The sequence below is a fragment of the Thermobia domestica genome, chromosome 17 (genome assembly GCF_964235325.1).
Source record: "Thermobia domestica chromosome 17, izTheDome1.hap1.1, whole genome shotgun sequence".
Lineage (NCBI taxonomy): Eukaryota > Metazoa > Arthropoda > Insecta > Zygentoma > Lepismatidae > Thermobia > Thermobia domestica.
In genome coordinates this window covers 72,159,855-72,178,138 of record NC_137470.1, presented here as the reverse complement: position 1 = coordinate 72,178,138, position 18,284 = coordinate 72,159,855, and the positions used below count along the sequence as shown (strand labels likewise).

The window sequence follows — 18,284 nt, the reverse complement described above, 5'->3', positions numbered from 1 at the left end:
GAGATACAAAGACTGTAGTGTCATCTATTGGCAAAACTTGTCCCTTTAAACCAAGCTTAAAGCATCAGTATGTTAGAATTAGTGCTCGGAAAATGAAACCGATTCAGGACCGCTCGCCCGTTGGATCGATATTGCACTTTTACCCATATGAAGTGATTTGACCCGGTAGGACTGTTTGACCCGTTAGACTCCTTTGGATAGTTGGACACATTTGGACCCTGTGACCCGTTATACCTGGTGGACAGAATAGAACCTGTAAACCTATTGAATACTTCGAATAAACGAAAACACAAACTACAAGTGGGGGATATTTACGATTTCTGGTTTTAACACTGATCGTCATACCAGAAAAACAGTAATAGAAAGCGAAAAATTGTTTCATGATATGGATTTAGCACAATATCGATAGATTCCATCTACTATTTTATTACTCTACTAGCAGAATACCACTTTTTGGCATGGAGAAAATACGTTTCATTTTGGACATAAAGGGGTGAATTCGGATTTAAATGGCATCGAAAGTGTCACTGTTCGTTTCAGCGACCCCGAAAACTATGGATTCGACACTAATATCGGTCATTTTCGATCATATATATATATATATATATATATATATATATATATATATATATATATATATATATATATGTAGAGAGAGAGAGAGAGAGAGAGAGAATCACCTAAGTTGCACCGTCAAAGTAAAATGCTAAAAAATATTGCAAACCCGAACTTCATCTGTGGTAAATTTGATCGAGATCGGTCTCGTGGTTGACGAGTTGTTAAGTTTTATTTATTTAATGCGTTTCCCCCTTTCCTACGCTACATTGTACCGTCAATGCAATGATAACATCACTCCCAGGCCGGAACTTTATCTATGTTTAAAATTTGATCGAGATCGGTTGGATGGTTCAAGAGTTATTAAGTCACAAACCCAGTGACTCATTTATATATATATTGCGACTGGATGTGGTAGTAGGAAGTGATATTGAGACAAGACAAAATGAGACTACATAGTCTCGGTCAAGGGCGCCCATCAGGGAAGCAAGGTGGGGCAATCGCCCCCCCCCCCCCTAAGAGGAAATTGTAGTACTTGAGAATATTGAAAACCCAATAGAATTTTTAAATTAGTTACAGCAAAATTTGAAACTATATTTGAAACGTCGCTTATACTCCCCCCCCCCCTGCAAACCACAACATGGGCGTCCTTGGTCTCGGTCGATAAACAGCAATCTCAGTTCTTTCGTCTCGATCCGAAAACCATCATCTCAGTATCGTCACAATCAACAAATGCTTGTGTTGGTCTCGATCTCGAGAGTATCGAAATAAGTTGTGTGAAACTAAAAACTGGATTTAATCGAATCGTAATGCAAATTTTACGATTTTTTATTTATTATCCATTGCATTTTTAACTGACATTCATCTTCAATACAGAAATTGACGATTACTATCTTAACAAATATTGGTACATCATTACAACAAAAGGTTTTATTTTAAATCGATGAAATGCTTCACTCCCGTTTTACTTTACAAGTTGAATTGACACGTTACAATAAGGGCTTCTTATTACTTCATTGCTACGGCACTCATCTTTGCTGTGCACGATCTGGTGTTGAATCCCCAAGCGAATTACATTCAAATTCCGATGTCTCACGCGCTTTGGATCCCACTTTATATGTATTTCGTTTCTTATACAAGTATATAAGGTTGAAATGCATTATACGTTCATATATATATATATATATATATATATATATATATATATATATATATATATATCCTGATTTTTTTAAAGCGAAATTGACCTTTAGTGGTTTCTCAATCTTTTTGGATGGAATGTTCCACAATTGCTAATTTTACATTAGAAGTGGATGAAAGCGGTGGATATACACGGTGTCCACATGAAATCTTCCTGATTACAAATATTAATTGCATGAAACTATTAGTGCCAGAGAATAACAATTTGACACATGTCAAAAGAAAAACCTATGAATTGATTTACTAGATAGATGAAACATTTACTCACGAGAGTTACTGGGAAATAAATAAATAACTAACAACTGTAAACATTAGATAAAACGCACAGGAAAAAAAAGTAATACAAGTAAGTCAATTCTACCTTTTTGAACAACTTCGGCACTAGACGAAGAGTTAACCGTTACGAGAATTATATCCCAATTCATTTTGAAGATATTATCTGTAAGAAAAAGAATATTTATAATTAATTCCAATTATTGAAAACTGAATTACTCTACAGTTAAGAACAAACAAACACATACACACATAATACTACACAAAATAGAAAACTACTGTAATAACCATATTTTATTATTATATTAAAAATGTGTGTTTTGTTTGTCTAAAAATTTACAATATTTTAATTTTATGTAACATGCACAATATTTAAACATATATAAAACATGGGTGCTCAATATATATGAACACAGGAATTGTCTAAGCACAACAGTGGTAGTACAATCCAGGTGGTCCGAGTGGAAAGCACCTACCTTGAGACTGAGTGGCTGTTCTGGGTGGCGTAGTGGTTAACGCATCGGCATCATATGCCGAAGATCCCGTGTTCTTGTCCCGGTCCAGTCATTCACTTTTTCACTTTTTGTGTGTTATATATAAGACGTTTTCTTATCCAGGTTAACTCTATTCCCTTCTAACATTTTTCAACTCGTTCAAACCACTGCTGTCAAGAGCAAACCCATATTTTTAAATGCATATCTCATAAATGCAAATTCGTCGTAAGTTATTTACTTTTCCTGTCATACACATTCAATTTAGCAATTTAAAACAACTGTGTGTATATAAAGGGTGTTTCAAAACAACACCGACAACGTTTGGGAGGTGATTCGTGACACCAAGGTAAGACAAACAGTATAGACCAACCTGGGTGCACAAATGCTTCCTTTCGGAGTTATAGGCTACCGAAAACGTGAGAAAATGAACTTTAAAGGTCCGTATCTCCAAAACTATGAGGCCTACCGTAGTCGGGTCAAGACTTTACTAAGAAACTAATATGTTCACTATCCAAAAAATACATGCTTCAGAATCCTGCAGTAATTACTTCCGCAACAACTTTTATACAGATAGATAGTGAGTACTTCAGATTATATGCCGTAACCAAACTGCCTGTGCAAAAATTGTTGCGTGAGTACCTTAGGATTCTGAAACACGTATTTTTGGATAGAGCACATATTAGTTCCTAAGTAAAGTCTTGACCCGACTATGGTAGGTCCCATAGTTTTGGACCTATGGACCTTTAAAATTCATTTTTTTCATGTTTTCGGCAGCCTATAACTCCGAAAGGAAGCATTTGTGCACCCAGGTTGGTGTATAATTTTTGTCTTATTTTGGTGTCAGGAATCACCTCCGAAACGTTGTCGGTGTTGTTTTGAAACACCTTGTATATATAAAGTGCAGGGAACATAGATCAAGTTCATAGAGTACAAATATCCCATCCCATTGTTTAAATTGTAACAAGAGAGCGAAAAGAAACCTTTGTGAATTTATCAATTACTTCAAAAACAGAAAATTTCACTATTTTTTCACATATAGGCTTGCCTATGTAATGAAATAACTACATAAAAGCTCCTTATGAAGATTATTTTTGCAACAGAAAATAAGAAGAAATGCTTTGATTTTATTGTTTAACACTCGTAAATTATAACTTCAATATTGGAGTTTTGTATAATCAATATCTTAGAGCAGATATTTTGTATTGTAAAACTACCATTATTGTGTATAAAAAATGTATTAGAAATAATAACTATTCGGAACAAGTGCATATATAACAAAAAAAAATATATATATACTTTTTATTTTGTAATTTAAAATGAAATTACTTGCTTTTAAAACGCAGCGCTAATAGCGCAGCTTTTTACGTTTATTATTTTATTGAAAGAACAAGTACGCAAGTCAGCTTGCTTATTATTTACATTTTATTTTCTCTTCTGAATGAATATATGAATAAATAGATGTTTATTTTCAAAAAATGTTCAGTATTTGTTTTCATGAGTAACTTAAACTGGAATTTTTGTTAGTCAAAAATTTACAGTAGGCACTTTATATTATCTCTATTTATTTATGTATGTTACAAGATTGTAAATCCAGAGAAGTAGTAAAGCTATGAAAAAACTTCATCTCACGCGTGTTAAACTGGCGAAATATGGTTTTGTGAGATCAAAGTTGAATGCTGAGGAAAGAACACATTGAAGGTTTTGAAATATTTTTGCAGAGATGAAGAATCTTAGATTTTCACTTCATGATACTTTTTTCAGACAATATTTAGTACCAATAACTTTTATGGCTAAACAAAGATGTAGGAATAAGTGGAGTATGTTTTTATGGATCGGAAAATTTTCATAACTGGCTACACCCCCGCAATAAGTTAGTGTTGTCTAAAAAGGTGGGAATCTCTTGACCTCTAGGCTCGGTACGAGAAGAGATCTATAGTGCATGGCAAGAACTGAAATCACCCACAAAGAGAAATGGGGGTGGAAGTTGGTGGGCAACAGCAAAGACATCATGACGAGTAATGTACGTACAATAGATAGTAACAGGTTGCCTCAAAAAGACACGGACAGCTAAAAGCTGCTAAGCGCTGTTCACATATGACAGGGCGAGTGATAGGCGTCAGATACACCAACTGGTCTGTTGCATGACCAGCAGTGAGCTGATCATGGTGATAGAAAGTGTAACCAGAGAGAACTGAGGTGCTAGCCAGGGTGGGAAAAATCATGATTTTTTTTAAAAATCATTTTTGTTGATTTTTTTTATTTAAATCAAATCTTTCTCCTCGTAAATTACAAGTCGCGAACTGAAGAAAAAGCATTAGGAATTAGTATTAAATGCTAATTATGCCATTTAAGTGAAAGTATTAGGGTTGAATTTTGAATTAGTCCTTAATTGTTAACCTATATCAATCCCAAACAATTTTTCTTAACCCTTTTAAATTATGGCTTTTCTAAAAAGTAAATTATAGACTTTCAGTCAAGCAGCTACATCATCATCCCTATTTATATACCTCATCCCCTTCAGAATAAAACAGCCTTTGAAACGGTAACATTTACATTTCCCTATAATGTCCATAAAGAGGGAAATTTTGAGGGAAAATGGGATTTTTCTGTTTTTTTTTTTTTTTTTTTTAATTTTGATCCCCTGTGGACTCCCTTGTGTTAACGCACGTATCTCAAAATCAACTGAAAAATACTAAGGGGTGTACTAAATCTGTGTATAAAATTTCAAGTTATCTTGAATAGTAAGGGCGGGGAAAATATTTAACAATGAGCTAAGAACATCCCCACAATGTCCCAGATAACCTGCATGTAACAAAAATTTCCTCAGACATCCCTATTTATCCTAGGATCGTTATTTCTACATTATTCTCTTCAGAATAAAAGAGATTTTCAATCGTACCATTCAAATGTCTCTATCGTGTATCTGGGGGGGGAAAAATCACAAAAAAGTGATTTTCTCTTAAAAATATCCTTTTTAACATTTTACCCCTCTGGACCAACCCCCTATTTTAAGGTAGAGATCTGATACACTGAAAAATACTAAGGGGTGCATTGAATAAATGTGCAAAATTTAATCTTCTAGGTGCAAAAGTAAGCCCGCGAAAAATAATATTCCCCAAATACCCCAGATTCCCGTATAAAACAGGATCTGAGGTAACAGTTTCCTGAAACATCCCTACTTATCCTAGGATCATGGTTCGTACATCATTCTTTTCAGAATAGAACAGCCTTTCAAACGGTACCATTCATATGTCTCCATTTGAATCGTGAAAAAAGCTTTTTTTTTTTTTTTTTTTTAACATTTTCCCCTCTGGACTTCCTGTTTCCATGCAGAGATCTGAAAACATCTGAAAAATGCTAAGAGGTGCACTAAACGAGTGTGCAAAATTTCAGTCTTTTGAATGCAAAATGTAAGCCCACCAATAATAATAATAATAATAATAATAATAATAATAATAATAATAATAATAATAATAATAATAATAATAATAATAATAATAATAGGCATAACAAAAAATATTTTTTTAATTTATGACATCATCACACACTATGTCCCGACGCAAAAAGGCGTGAAAGCATATGTAACTTGTTTATAATGCCTCCAGTCTTGAAAAAACGAAGTAAAAAGGTTTATTTGTGCTTTTTTAATCGAATAATGATGATTTGATTTTTAATAGAATAAAAATAGGTAATATAATTTAAAAGGTTAAGCATTAAAAAAAAGTATAGCAACGTTTATCAAAATGACACATTTTTTCACAAAAGTTACTGATATTTGGCAGGGGCATATTTTTAAAAAATTGGAACTAGCTTGAGGCTCGAAATACATAAATTTCGCCTAAAGTTATAAATCTTTTAAAAAAAATCAGAGAGGGAATAGGACCCCTCTAAATATGCCCTATTATCTGGGAACAAACAAACTAACGCGCACACGAAAGAATTTTCGTCTTAAATGTCGATGGTGATTTCTTCGTTGGAATAGTTAACGATTTAAAAACCCAAACGCATTGTTACAAAGAGAAGAAAGCAGGATTGCTCTGTTACTCGTTCAAAATGGGATTTTCCCTAATCATCCAGTGCATGACACTTCCTTTCATACTATGCTGTCCATACTGTACATTTGAGTCTCCCATAACCGAAATAACAGAACAGAAACGGGATTTTACTTTTTTTTCACTTTAAATTATTTGATTTCGGAATTTGATTTAAATCAACGATTTTTATTTTAAAAAATCAAGTGATTTAAATCTTGATTTAAATCAGACTGATTTAAATCAATCCACCCTGGTGCTAGCAGCAGTAAAACGCGTTTCCTGAAGACAGAAGATCGCAGGTTGAAACCATGTCAATATATGTTTAAAATCTTCAGAGTGCGCGAAATATTCATTCATATTGAATTGCGCGGAAGACTGGAGAGACATATTCAACAAGCATCAAGAGCAAGAAGCTGAGTGTGGCGCTTTCCTCTTTTACAGACTTCAACAAGAATAAAATTAGCAAGCCCTTTTTCCACTATACCATAAATGAGGATCTGTTATCACTAGGCACACTACGTGATGAATGTTTATTTCTTGGTACCAGCCGGGCTAGAAGATTGGGTGTGTGGAGGTTTCTTCTTACTGTGCTTGTTAGAAGGAGCTGTAAAAGTGAGGGGAAAACTTGATTGGCTCTGGGAAGTATAGGCGTGTACTCCTTTCACTTTCTGTGTATATTTAAATTGCCATTCTCGAATCAGTCTTTCATAACGTGTCCGAATAAAGCGACGTCACATTGCCGAAACTGCTACACAATAATTATTATATATATTTAGAGCTTTGTTTTATTACTACTGTAGGCCTCTTATATTATAATATGACCGAACATATTTAATAAACGCGCCATATTTATTGCTATTTATCCAGAAAATCATTTTTAATTCTTAATAACTATTTAATATTGCTCAATTAGTTGTATTCTACACACTTTCGTGCACATAATTATCACTGTATCTGATTATATACGAGGTGGACGAAAGAGACTAGGTAGACTATGATACACCCTTGTAACTTCTAGACTAATACATACGAAACGTTGAAGTTTCGTACTACGCAAATATCGACAGGGGACACTGTTTGACATACCCTGTAGCACAACCAGATTAACAGTGTTGCCAACCCAACATAAAATTATATTTTTCAAATAGCACTACGTCAGGTGATTACAATGTTTAAAATCTACGTGTAAAACGAAAATTTACAATATCACACTTATTATGTAGTATTTCAAACTAAGAACATTACAGTATTACGAACATCGAAAAGCAACCAAAATTTGGAATATTCTACAACATTAATATTGCAAGTAAGACAAATGGGGTAATGTACATCCAAAATTCCATTGTGTCGAATAATATGATCATCGTATGATATACTTTTAACAAAAATGAAAATGAAATATTTCAGTTTTACGTGACACGGTTGTGCCGGCTAGGCTAAAGGTGGCGAGGAAACGGGAGAACCCAGAGAAAAATCACGAAAATGGTATTTGATACTTTTAACAACTAGAAACAAAGTTACAATGAATTGAAAATCTGACCCTTTAGAAAGTGTTTATGCTGAAAATGTGTTTAGATAACTCTCACATCTAATAACGTAGATGGTTTACAACATGCATAAAGATTATAATGCCGTTTACAGCAATTTAATATCTCAAACAACTCGGGAATAATGAAAAAAATTGATGAATTCAATAAATTACTTTAAATAGGGCATTTGTGGGGACGTTTTTGAAACAATTTGATTTAATATGCTCCTATATATTTACAACAATACGTTTTGGTAGGTGTAATTAGGGAAAGTTCTGGAACACAGGTCCCCCTTTATAAAATTAATGAAATATATTTTACACATATTGTTTAGGTTCCTTTTCGTTTCTTTTCTTCCAGTTTTTTTGACTTTTTTATCATTTAAATATATTACCGAAATTATTCAACCTTTGAACAATACAGCACCACGTTTGTTTACATCACCACATTAGTCATATGTAGGTCTATTGTTTTATTCATAAAGTAATAATAATGATTTAATTCATTAGTTAATCATAATTTTAGATAAATGAAGTTTTCTAGTTTTTCTTCTTCTTTTTTTTTTTATTTTACCTGCACAAATTTTGCTTTAATTTGCTCTTTATTTTACTCGAAATGTCGTTTAGTTTCGTCTTTGTCTTCGGAGTCGATGTTGAATTGTTCATTGGCGCTAGGCATGGTATGTGATTGTATTGTGTGAATTTGTCGACGTATTTATACATTGTAACATATTCCTTTATACCTTTATGTTCTGTGTACATTTTATAGTTTCTTTAAGTGTTCCATTTCTTATTCTATTATGTTTGTATGCCTATTTGGGTTTTAGGGTTTACAAAATGTTTTTTGTACAATACAGTGTTTTTCAAGTTTATTTGTTCAGAATGGATATATTGTTTTGCATTGTCTGATATTAAGTTTGATGTTCCTGATAACTTCTGTTTTTTAGGGCAAGTTGGGTGAATTACGACAATATAAATTATTTGAAATTGATAATTAACCAAAATTCCACTCTCACTGAATGATTTCTTCTAATAATATATATTCTAAAATAATATACGTCTGGAGGGCTAAGTCCCTCACTGTTATTTGATAATGTATATTATTGGAAGAAATCCTTTTATGCAAGTGGTATTTCGGTTAGTTAATAATTTGAAATAGTTTACTTTGTCATAATTCACCTAACTTGGCCTCTGGGTGGTGGACCTGTGTTCTAGAACCTTGCCGAGTAATTACAACAAGTTCTCGGTATTACATCAAGCAACTTTAACAGTACTACCATATCCCTAGATCGGTTTGAGATACCAAATTGCTGTAAACGGCATTATGCTCTTCAATTCTATTGACTAACATCTATGCAATTGGATGAGATATTTATCCAAGCAGTTTTTCGAAATAAAGGCTTTCAAACAAAGTGAGACTTCCAGTTCCTTGTACCTTTGTTCCTATTCATTCGGAATCCAGGGCCAGGAATCCATTAGAAATAATCGACACTACTTGTCAAGAGCATCCACCTACTTTGGGAATATTCTGCTATCATTAACACATTAGGAATTAATGTATTACCAACCTCATTCAGTGGATATACATATACACCACAAGGCAACTGTAAGTAATTAGTGCAATCGCAAATTAAAAATTAAATTTAATGAAGCTATATTATTACATCTGACAACACGGATTACCATTTTACATTTATAATTTCTGCCAAAGATGACGTATTTCACTTTATGTTGCACCTAACTACTTACCACTTCAAGCACTCCGACATAATGAAAATATCTCCCCATACACAAATCATTCGCTACATACTTGCGTAAAAGCAGCAAAGCGTAAACAATTAACATGTCGCTCATCTGACAAATTTTATTACGCAAGATATTTAATGATATTTAAATGAAATTTACAGTTACATATACGTAAATTACAGTCTCTGCTATCTATCGTGGATATTAAATCAATATTTGTTAATGAAAATAAACACTACATGTCTACCTAGTATGGAAGTACCACGTTAGATATGTAAAATATTAATAAGCTATATTTTATTTTACAAGTGACTTGTGGTTGCCAATTCTGGGAAATAAAATTATCGACACTTCCTCAAAATTACCTATGATATACCTAAGTGTGAAGTATCTCTGTTCGGACCCATCCATGGGAACGAAGTGTATTACCGTGGACAAAAGTGCATTAACACCTGTATTCTGCATATCGTTAGTACATTCACTAATAAGCTTAATAGATACAAGTGAGAAACTGAAGTCGGTATCGATCATTTTGTTGTGTTTACAGTAACTGTCACTTCTTTAATATTATTGAAACAGATGACCAGAAGTATCTTAATCTTTACGTGACAATTTTGAATTTACAAAATGAAATTTACTCGTTAAAATCATGCTTCAACTACGGTAAGTGCTTTTACACTCTCAATAAATGTATAAAATTCCTTAGAAGTTAATTTCAAATTTTTCCTGACACAGTTCCTGTCAACTCTTTAGAATTATCTAAACAGATGAACAAAATACATTAATGGTACATAGATGTCGAAAGGTGGGAACATGAAACTAAACAATACAACGAACATTGTACTAACGAAATGCCTAAGAGTTATTTGCCAACAATCACTGGATAATTTAAATTTATCGCTATATTTATGCCACATAATTATGACAAATTATACACTTCTGTCTGTATCGTTCAAAAAAGTGTTTCGTAATAAAATCTAATTTTTATCAAATTTCCTGGTAAATAAATAAAAAAACTGCCATAGATTTTTAAAAAAAAAAAAATATATCGCTCAATGTATAATACAACGGAAATTTGTATTTGTAAAGGCACTGTTGAAGAAATTCGATGTTTTGTTCTAGATTATAGATTTCAAAATACAGGTCATAAAGGAGCTGGTAAGAAGTTTGTACCGGTCACCGGCTTTAATCAATATAGCAGCAATATTTCCGACCAGGTCGGTGGAATACCGGCCAGTTGGAAACCCTAAAGTGACTAGAGGGAAATCATTACATGTGTTAAAGGAACTTGTATTACTGTCAAAACCCGCATTATGGTATTTTTAAATGTAACATGTAAACACTAAACTATCTTATTAACTTAACGTACTCTACTAATCTAATCTCATCTATCATACCCTACTCTACGATCCGTAATGATAAAGCTGTCTAATAAATAAATAACACATCTAGTAACATGAGGAATTGCGTTGTTTCCACTCTCCTGCTTCCTACGGATGCATCTCGGTGCGGTTCCACCAGGTTCGCTTTGCTCTTACTCGATTAGATAACATTCATGCCTTTTACTGGCCACCTAGCATGGATTCCTTTGTTACTTTCACTAGTTTTTATAGCAAATGACCGAACGCTGTATTTGCAGGCAAATCGTGAAAGAATTCTAGCTGTAAAAGTTCGTTAGTTGGTATCTCACTAAAATAAATAAACTTCAAACTATTATTTGAATAGTGATGATTTAATTATAAAAGAAAATAACCAAAATTAAAATAGAAAGGATACAAATCTTTAAAAGAAGAAAACAAACTAGTCCCAAGCAGCGCAATGCATATGGTTGTAACACGGCTATGATGCAACCCTTTCTACTTCCATTTTCGTCGAGCTCTTTCCAGAAAAACAATGAAAACACTATTTCAATATTTAAATAACAAATTTCAACTAATACACGTTACGAATAGAACAGCAAAGGCATTGAAAAATTACTCAGAAAATGGTAACATTGACCTCGGATTAAAATGGGATAAACGAAAAAGTGGAACTGCTAAGGATATCCCATGATCGAGCAACTCACAACTTTCATGGCATACAGATTATATATAAATGTCGTCGTAGGCCCATATGAGATTGTTTCCAGTTTACACAGCTTCACCGTTAAGAAGAATAGCAGTTTTATTAAGAAACCTAAACAAAATCTCAGCAGGCGTTTTGTGAGGATATTTACATTACTTCAAAAATTGGATCTGGGCACATACTCTCACTTGAATTGTCAATCGAAAACAGTGGCGTTTTCTCGGTGTTACCGCGTTTACGGCGGTAAACAAATAATAGGAACAAAATTTATTGTTTTAATTTTGGCTTACTCCAAGTACAAATAAATAAATAAAAATGTCTCGTGGCTTTAACTATAAGTTTTCACTGCGCTTCAGTACGAGATTGAAACACCAGCACCATCTAGCGAATACAAGAGTCTGTTGAGTTTACCGGAGGAAGGAGTGAGTAACCATCTGTTTGTCAACATACATTTGACTAAACAGTACGGAAAGCAACACCCATACGTACGGGGCTGTGCCTGGGATCGGCGGCGAAATTAACCGCTGAAATTTGCGAGAAACTAAGGCTTCTGCTACAATCCTGACGGAGGGAGAAGCGGTTTTAGTGATTGTCCCGACATCTCATGAAAACATTTGTACTCACCAACAGACGACGAGAAATCTGTTCCTTCCTCCACAAAAAGTAATTAATAATTAAATGAGTATTTAGTATTAATTAAAATTTGTTTTCCGTAATACCTATTTTGAAATCCTCAAAATACAAAATTAAAATGAAAAATAAATTAAAAGAAACTACCAATCAAATTGTTTTTGATACTAAAACTCTCTCTTGTATTGTTTCTATACTACTCTGGGTTCCTTCTTGGACATTGGCTTCTTCCAAAATACTCGTAGAACAGGTGGGGGCTAAAGGGTCAAGGTGCGAAACGAAGAAAAAATAACAAACTACAGTAGAGTAGCATTTGCGATTCCAAGCTTCAATGTTATAAAAGCGCGGTGGGATATTGATTTTTTTTTAAACTTTCGTTTGTTTTCACTGTGTGGAAGCAATAATGTTGGATTTAAGTAGGCCTGTTTGTGCCAAAGAAAAGTGTGGAATGTTAATCTTCGAAGCATCATAGATTGTGATTGTGATCCACGACGGCCTTGGTAGAGCGTTCCTTCTCCTCCTTAAAAAGAATCAATACTTAATGTCGATCCGTACAAAGAAAGGAAAGATTTAACTCCTTAGCTTTGATTTCCATTTAAAAACAAATACTGTGTGAAATGAGACAAAATGTACGCTTCGAATTTTATGATGGTGTTATTCCGAACTTAACAAAGGGAGACACGGGTTCGATTCCTAGTAGGAGCTCATGTGGTTCGGATCCCACGTAAGCTGTAGGTCCACGTCTCATATAGCCTCACTGCTGAAAGAGACACTAAACTCAAAACAAATCAAACGAACTTTACGAAAAAGGAGATTGGAGTTGTTCAAATAATTAGAAGTGGTTACAGGAAAGTAAGAGGAAACAGACTTCATAGTTTATGGTAAGTTATTAACTATTTTATTGCGTCTACCAGCAAATAAACAGTATTCCATTTTAATTATTTATTTTTCTATTCAATGTTGAACGATTATTTACCGCGGTTAAAGGCGACGATGAAGCTCTACCACTGAGCTACGGTGCCTCTTTATTTATGACCGTGCCTAACATAAAGTAAGTATACAGTTAAGATGCTCAGATATATGGAATGGCAAATGATGTTCTACAGTCAAGATATTATCCTATACAATCTGTCGTACACATTAAAAAATTTTCAGGATACGCCACTGATTGAAAATTATTTCAGAAACTCACATTTGGTGCCAACTAGCTCTCAGAAGGTAAAATGAAATGAAATTATTCAGTTTTACATCCTTCGATTAATGCCGGCTAGGCTAAAGGAAACGGTGATGATGAGAAATGAATGCAATGGTAGAATGAATAAAGTGGGAGGAACTGGGAGAACCCCCCCAAAAAAAACACGCACATGGTGTTTGCCCACCACGAAGTTTATTTGGTGCGAGCTGGGATCGAATCAGGGACCCCGTGTACCAGAAGTGAACGCTCTACCACTGAGCCACCATGCACCCTAGCTCTCAAAAGGAATCTCACTCACTGACAAACTACACAAGCCAAAGTAAGTGTTCAGCCATTTTACTCCAAAAATTCGAAATATTTGGGAAATGTTAAATTTGTCAGTGCAATTAATGTTTACCAAACAACCAAAAAGAAACTGAGGGACAATCTGAAAGAGCATAAATTAAAAAGGTGTGGAATTTCCTATAAATTATGTGGAATGCGTTCTTGTAAAAACAGTGAACTGAAAGGAAAGTATAGGAACAGATATTAAGGGCAATCGAAAGTCAAAATTAAGTCACTGTACTTTGCTATAATCGTTCCTTAATACACGGTACGGGCCACCACATTAAACTTTCTCTCCCGAATTCCTTAAACGAAATTATGTTGTGAATATCAATAAAACATTTTCTTGCATAATATAAACAAAATTCTATGGCAGTTTTGGAAAACTTTACCCAAAGGAAACTCATGCTCTAAACTACGCTACCTCCTGTAGATTTTTCCAAAAGAAATAGGGTTGCCATATCTTAATTACATATTTCAAGATATAACGAGAGGTAACAGTTAAGAAGCAGAACCATTGAAATCCTGCCGATGTAGTAGGTATACACTGGAAGATTATGACTTTAATAAGAAGTTTATTATTATTATTATTATTACTTTTAGTGGGCACCTTGTTTTTGTGTAAATTGTGAAAAAGGTGGAAAACAACGAGTCCAGTGCAGCTTCTAATCCCCTCACTCGGCTATGTTTTGTTACGGTAGCATTAGTGCTTTTTAGTGACCATCTTTTTTGTGTGTAAATTGATAAGATTAGGAAAGAACGAGCCCTGGGGGTTTCTAATTCCCTCACTCGTTGGGTTATGTTTTGTTAAGACAGTTTTAGTGCATTTTAGTGGTCACGTGGAACAGGTTGGTTTGTGTTTTACAGAAGACCTGTTAAAGTGAATCTGATCCGGGGAATGCAAGACCACACCTCAAAAGTGATTGCTGACGGCACAGCCAATGAAAGCAGAGAGAAAGAAGTACCGGTGTTTTTCATTAATCTCTGTGTGGATCCATACACTAAAACTACCCGAAGGAATCTTGTGATGCAGGCATAAAATCTGTGCTAATATTCCCAAAGAGGAAATACTCGATTAAATAAAAACGGATTCACAATGTGATCACTCATCTCACGTAGTTCGGGCATTGAGGGGAAGGTAAGCCCCCAACAAACACTAAATAACATTATTAGTACAATAAATATTTAACTATTTTCAATTTTGAAAATGACAACATACCAACGTCACTGCACTACTTTCCTAATGATTCACCTCGATGCCAAATAACGAATCCCCATTCTAATATTTAAGATATTTCTATTGGTGCCCTTGAACTTTATCTATGCGAAGTGAGATATTGCCATGTCGCAGAGCGCAAAAATTTGGAGAACGATAAGAAAATTAGTTAGGCATAATTTTTGAACATTTTTTTCGAGTGGTGTACGTACATTCTAGCTGCACGATATTATGCCCACAAAGTGTTTATATTACTAATTTCGCTCGTATGTTGGTAGTTCTCCCGAATTACCGGTACTTCAAGTGGTGTATCTAAACTTGTTTTGCACGGTATTATGAACATGAAAGTATGTATATTTGTGATTTGACATGTGTGCCGGTCTCTCCCCTCTTAGAAACAAAATCCTGTGTTTCTGTTAGAATATATAAGTAAAACACTGTATCACTGCCCAAATTACCGATTTTTTTTTTACTACTGCGCGAATATATCTTAAAAAGATTTTTTTTTAAAAAAATCAATATACTAACATCATATTCATAAAATTTGATATGTGTTTTCTGGCCTTCTTCCTCTGCGTGCTCCGTGCTGCGTCTGCTAGCAATGCCAAATCATTATTGTCACTATCTTCCTCTTCTTCTTCGGTACCTACTAGCTTCATCGCCGAAATTTCGCAATATTTTGATGCTCAAAATTCTCAAATTTTCTAAATATTTTGATGCTTCAGGAAGTTGTCAAATGAGCAAACAAATCGGTAAAATGAGGATCTATACATTTAGAGGAATAAAGCATTTCCAGACAAATGTCAACCTGTTATAGATAAAATAAAACTGCTGCTATACACATGTGCATTACATCATTTGAAAGATAATTTCATATAGAATCCAGATCAGAACAGATTAATTAAATACACTTTTGTATTTCACAGTCAAATAATGCTAATTAAATAATAGATTATCGAAGTTATTAAAACAGGCAAATTATATATTGATTTATAAACTGATATACAGAGGGATTGACAGCAAACTTTTGACCAAAATGCATTTCACCGATGCACTGTGATCAGTATTTCATAAATCAAGTAGTAAAATGAATATAGTATGTGTAAATATAATTATCTTCCAAATTAAATAAGCACTATTTACTTTTGTGTTAGTCGGGAACGTTTTCCATTTTTAATTTTATGTAGCTTGCTTGTATGTTTGTGAATTTTAAAAAAAATATTTCATATTTTCTGTCTCCTTTATGGAGCGTTTACACTTAGTCGATTTAGTCGCACGACTAAATCGACTCGCTGCATTTGCCACTAAATCGAAGCAATGTGTTCAATTATTTCAACCACAGAAAATAGAACGTCTTTTAATTCAGTTCCAGTCGATTAGTCGCCTTCGATCAACAAGCGATTAAGTTGAATTCCCGTTTACACTGTCGATTAAGTTGAAAGTGACGTCAATTCAACTGAATCGAACGCAAATCGACTAAGTGTAAACGCCCCATTAAACAGCCTTTCAAATGAGCCATAGGACTTTACTGTAATCCTTTCCCAAATCCAAGTAAACTGTGTTCCGGACTGACATTAAACTGTGTCCCGCAGTCCCGGACTGACCAAGTGTGTGTTCCGTAATGACAGATGTTTTCTTTGCCTGTCTGGGTTTGTTTTTGCTCTCCAATCTCATCAGAAATTCTGCCGGGTAAACATCTAGTTTGTACTTCAGAGCAGGGCTGGATCTATGGGGGGAGGGGCAATTCGGAGCATTTGCCCCGGGGCGCAACTGGTTGAGAGCATGTAGGGGGCGCCATTTTGAGGCAAGATTAATTTTATAAGTTTGGAAGGCCGTATGGACGATGATGGGGTGGTTGGTGGAATGAAGAAGGTGGGAGGAAACAGGGGCTCCGTCACCGGGGGCAAGGGGGGCAGTTGCCCCTCCTGAAATTTTCAAAGGGGGCAAGATACTCGCTTTGCCCCCTCACTTTCAGACTTTAAAAACATCACACAACACTGATTATATGAATTAAATTTTACTTTTTATAGTAATGTGAAAAAATCTCTATTCCAGATTCATCGTCCTCTTTGAAACAAGGAGCGGGCGCTTTTTCTGCTCCCATGTTAGACAGAAAGAGTTAGGAAAAAGAATTGAAAATTCTCTTTATTTCCATTGGTGTACATTCTCAAAACACTGAAAATACTTTTAAAATTGTTGTTTAAGTAATCGTAAGTCTGCAATATGAAACGATTCGTCGAACGAGATTTTAAAGTTTGAAAAATATAAAAGTTTAAATGAGTAACAGGACATTTAGGGCCTAAATACATTTTCCATAAAGGTAAATTAATGTTCTTACAAATGTGCAGAGTGCAAAAAGTTTTATAGTGAGAAGGAAAAATGTATAAGGTAGGATTAATAATTCAGAGCATATGAAAAATGCGAACTCCATTGTCGTTCCGTTCGTTTAACCATTTCACTACCATTTTTTTCGGAGTGAGAAACATTAATATATTGCTATTTTAAGTTGTTTTCGAATACAAAAAAACATTTTCCATCGTTTCGTTTTTCGACGTGGGAAGGGTGGGACATTATGTATCCCTCTGATATTTTTACGTGGGACCTATGTGTTCCAGTAGTATTGACATGAATGATCATCTTGTATTTTCAATTATGAAACGTATATTGTCAGAAAAACAATTGGGTCGTATTTATGATTACAAATATTTTACATTTCGGCATCCTTTTCCAAATTACAGTACATGCAACCACTGCTTTATCAGTAGCACATTGTTCCTCACTTTCATATGTTCCATTATCACTTTCATTGTTCACGTTCACTTCCACTACTGTCTATTTGATAATATTAATAAAAATTCTGTGAAATCATTACAGGCTTCTCTTTACCAGTTGAACATCGATTCATAGCAATAAAATGTGGTAAATTACCAGGTGTTCCCTGAGAATGTATCGTAGGATACATATGTCCCAGTGGTAGTGAAAGGGTTAAGATATGAGTGCAGAAACAGAACACCTGTTTCAGCTC

General features: G+C 34.3%; 1 protein-coding gene across 3 annotated transcripts in view; it reads right to left on the bottom strand.

Moving 5' to 3' along the window:
- Window positions 1-16,085, bottom strand: part of LOC145673717 (L-fucose kinase-like) — a 147,333-nt gene extending 131,248 nt beyond the window's left edge. For 2 of the 3 annotated variants that reach the window (XR_014128789.1, XM_081743431.1), the window contains exons 1-2: window positions 15,788-16,085; window positions 2,117-2,194 (exon numbers count right to left, since the gene is read on the bottom strand). Coding sequence is in view for 2 of the 3 variants with exons in the window: in XM_081743431.1 (XP_081599557.1) it covers window positions 2,117-2,180 (64 nt within the window). In the remaining variant the exon portion in view is untranslated. The remainder of the gene's footprint in view (window positions 1-2,116; window positions 2,195-15,787) is intronic. The other variant, XM_081743430.1, reaches the window with a different exon arrangement.
- Window positions 16,086-18,284: the final 2,199 nt, after the last annotated feature.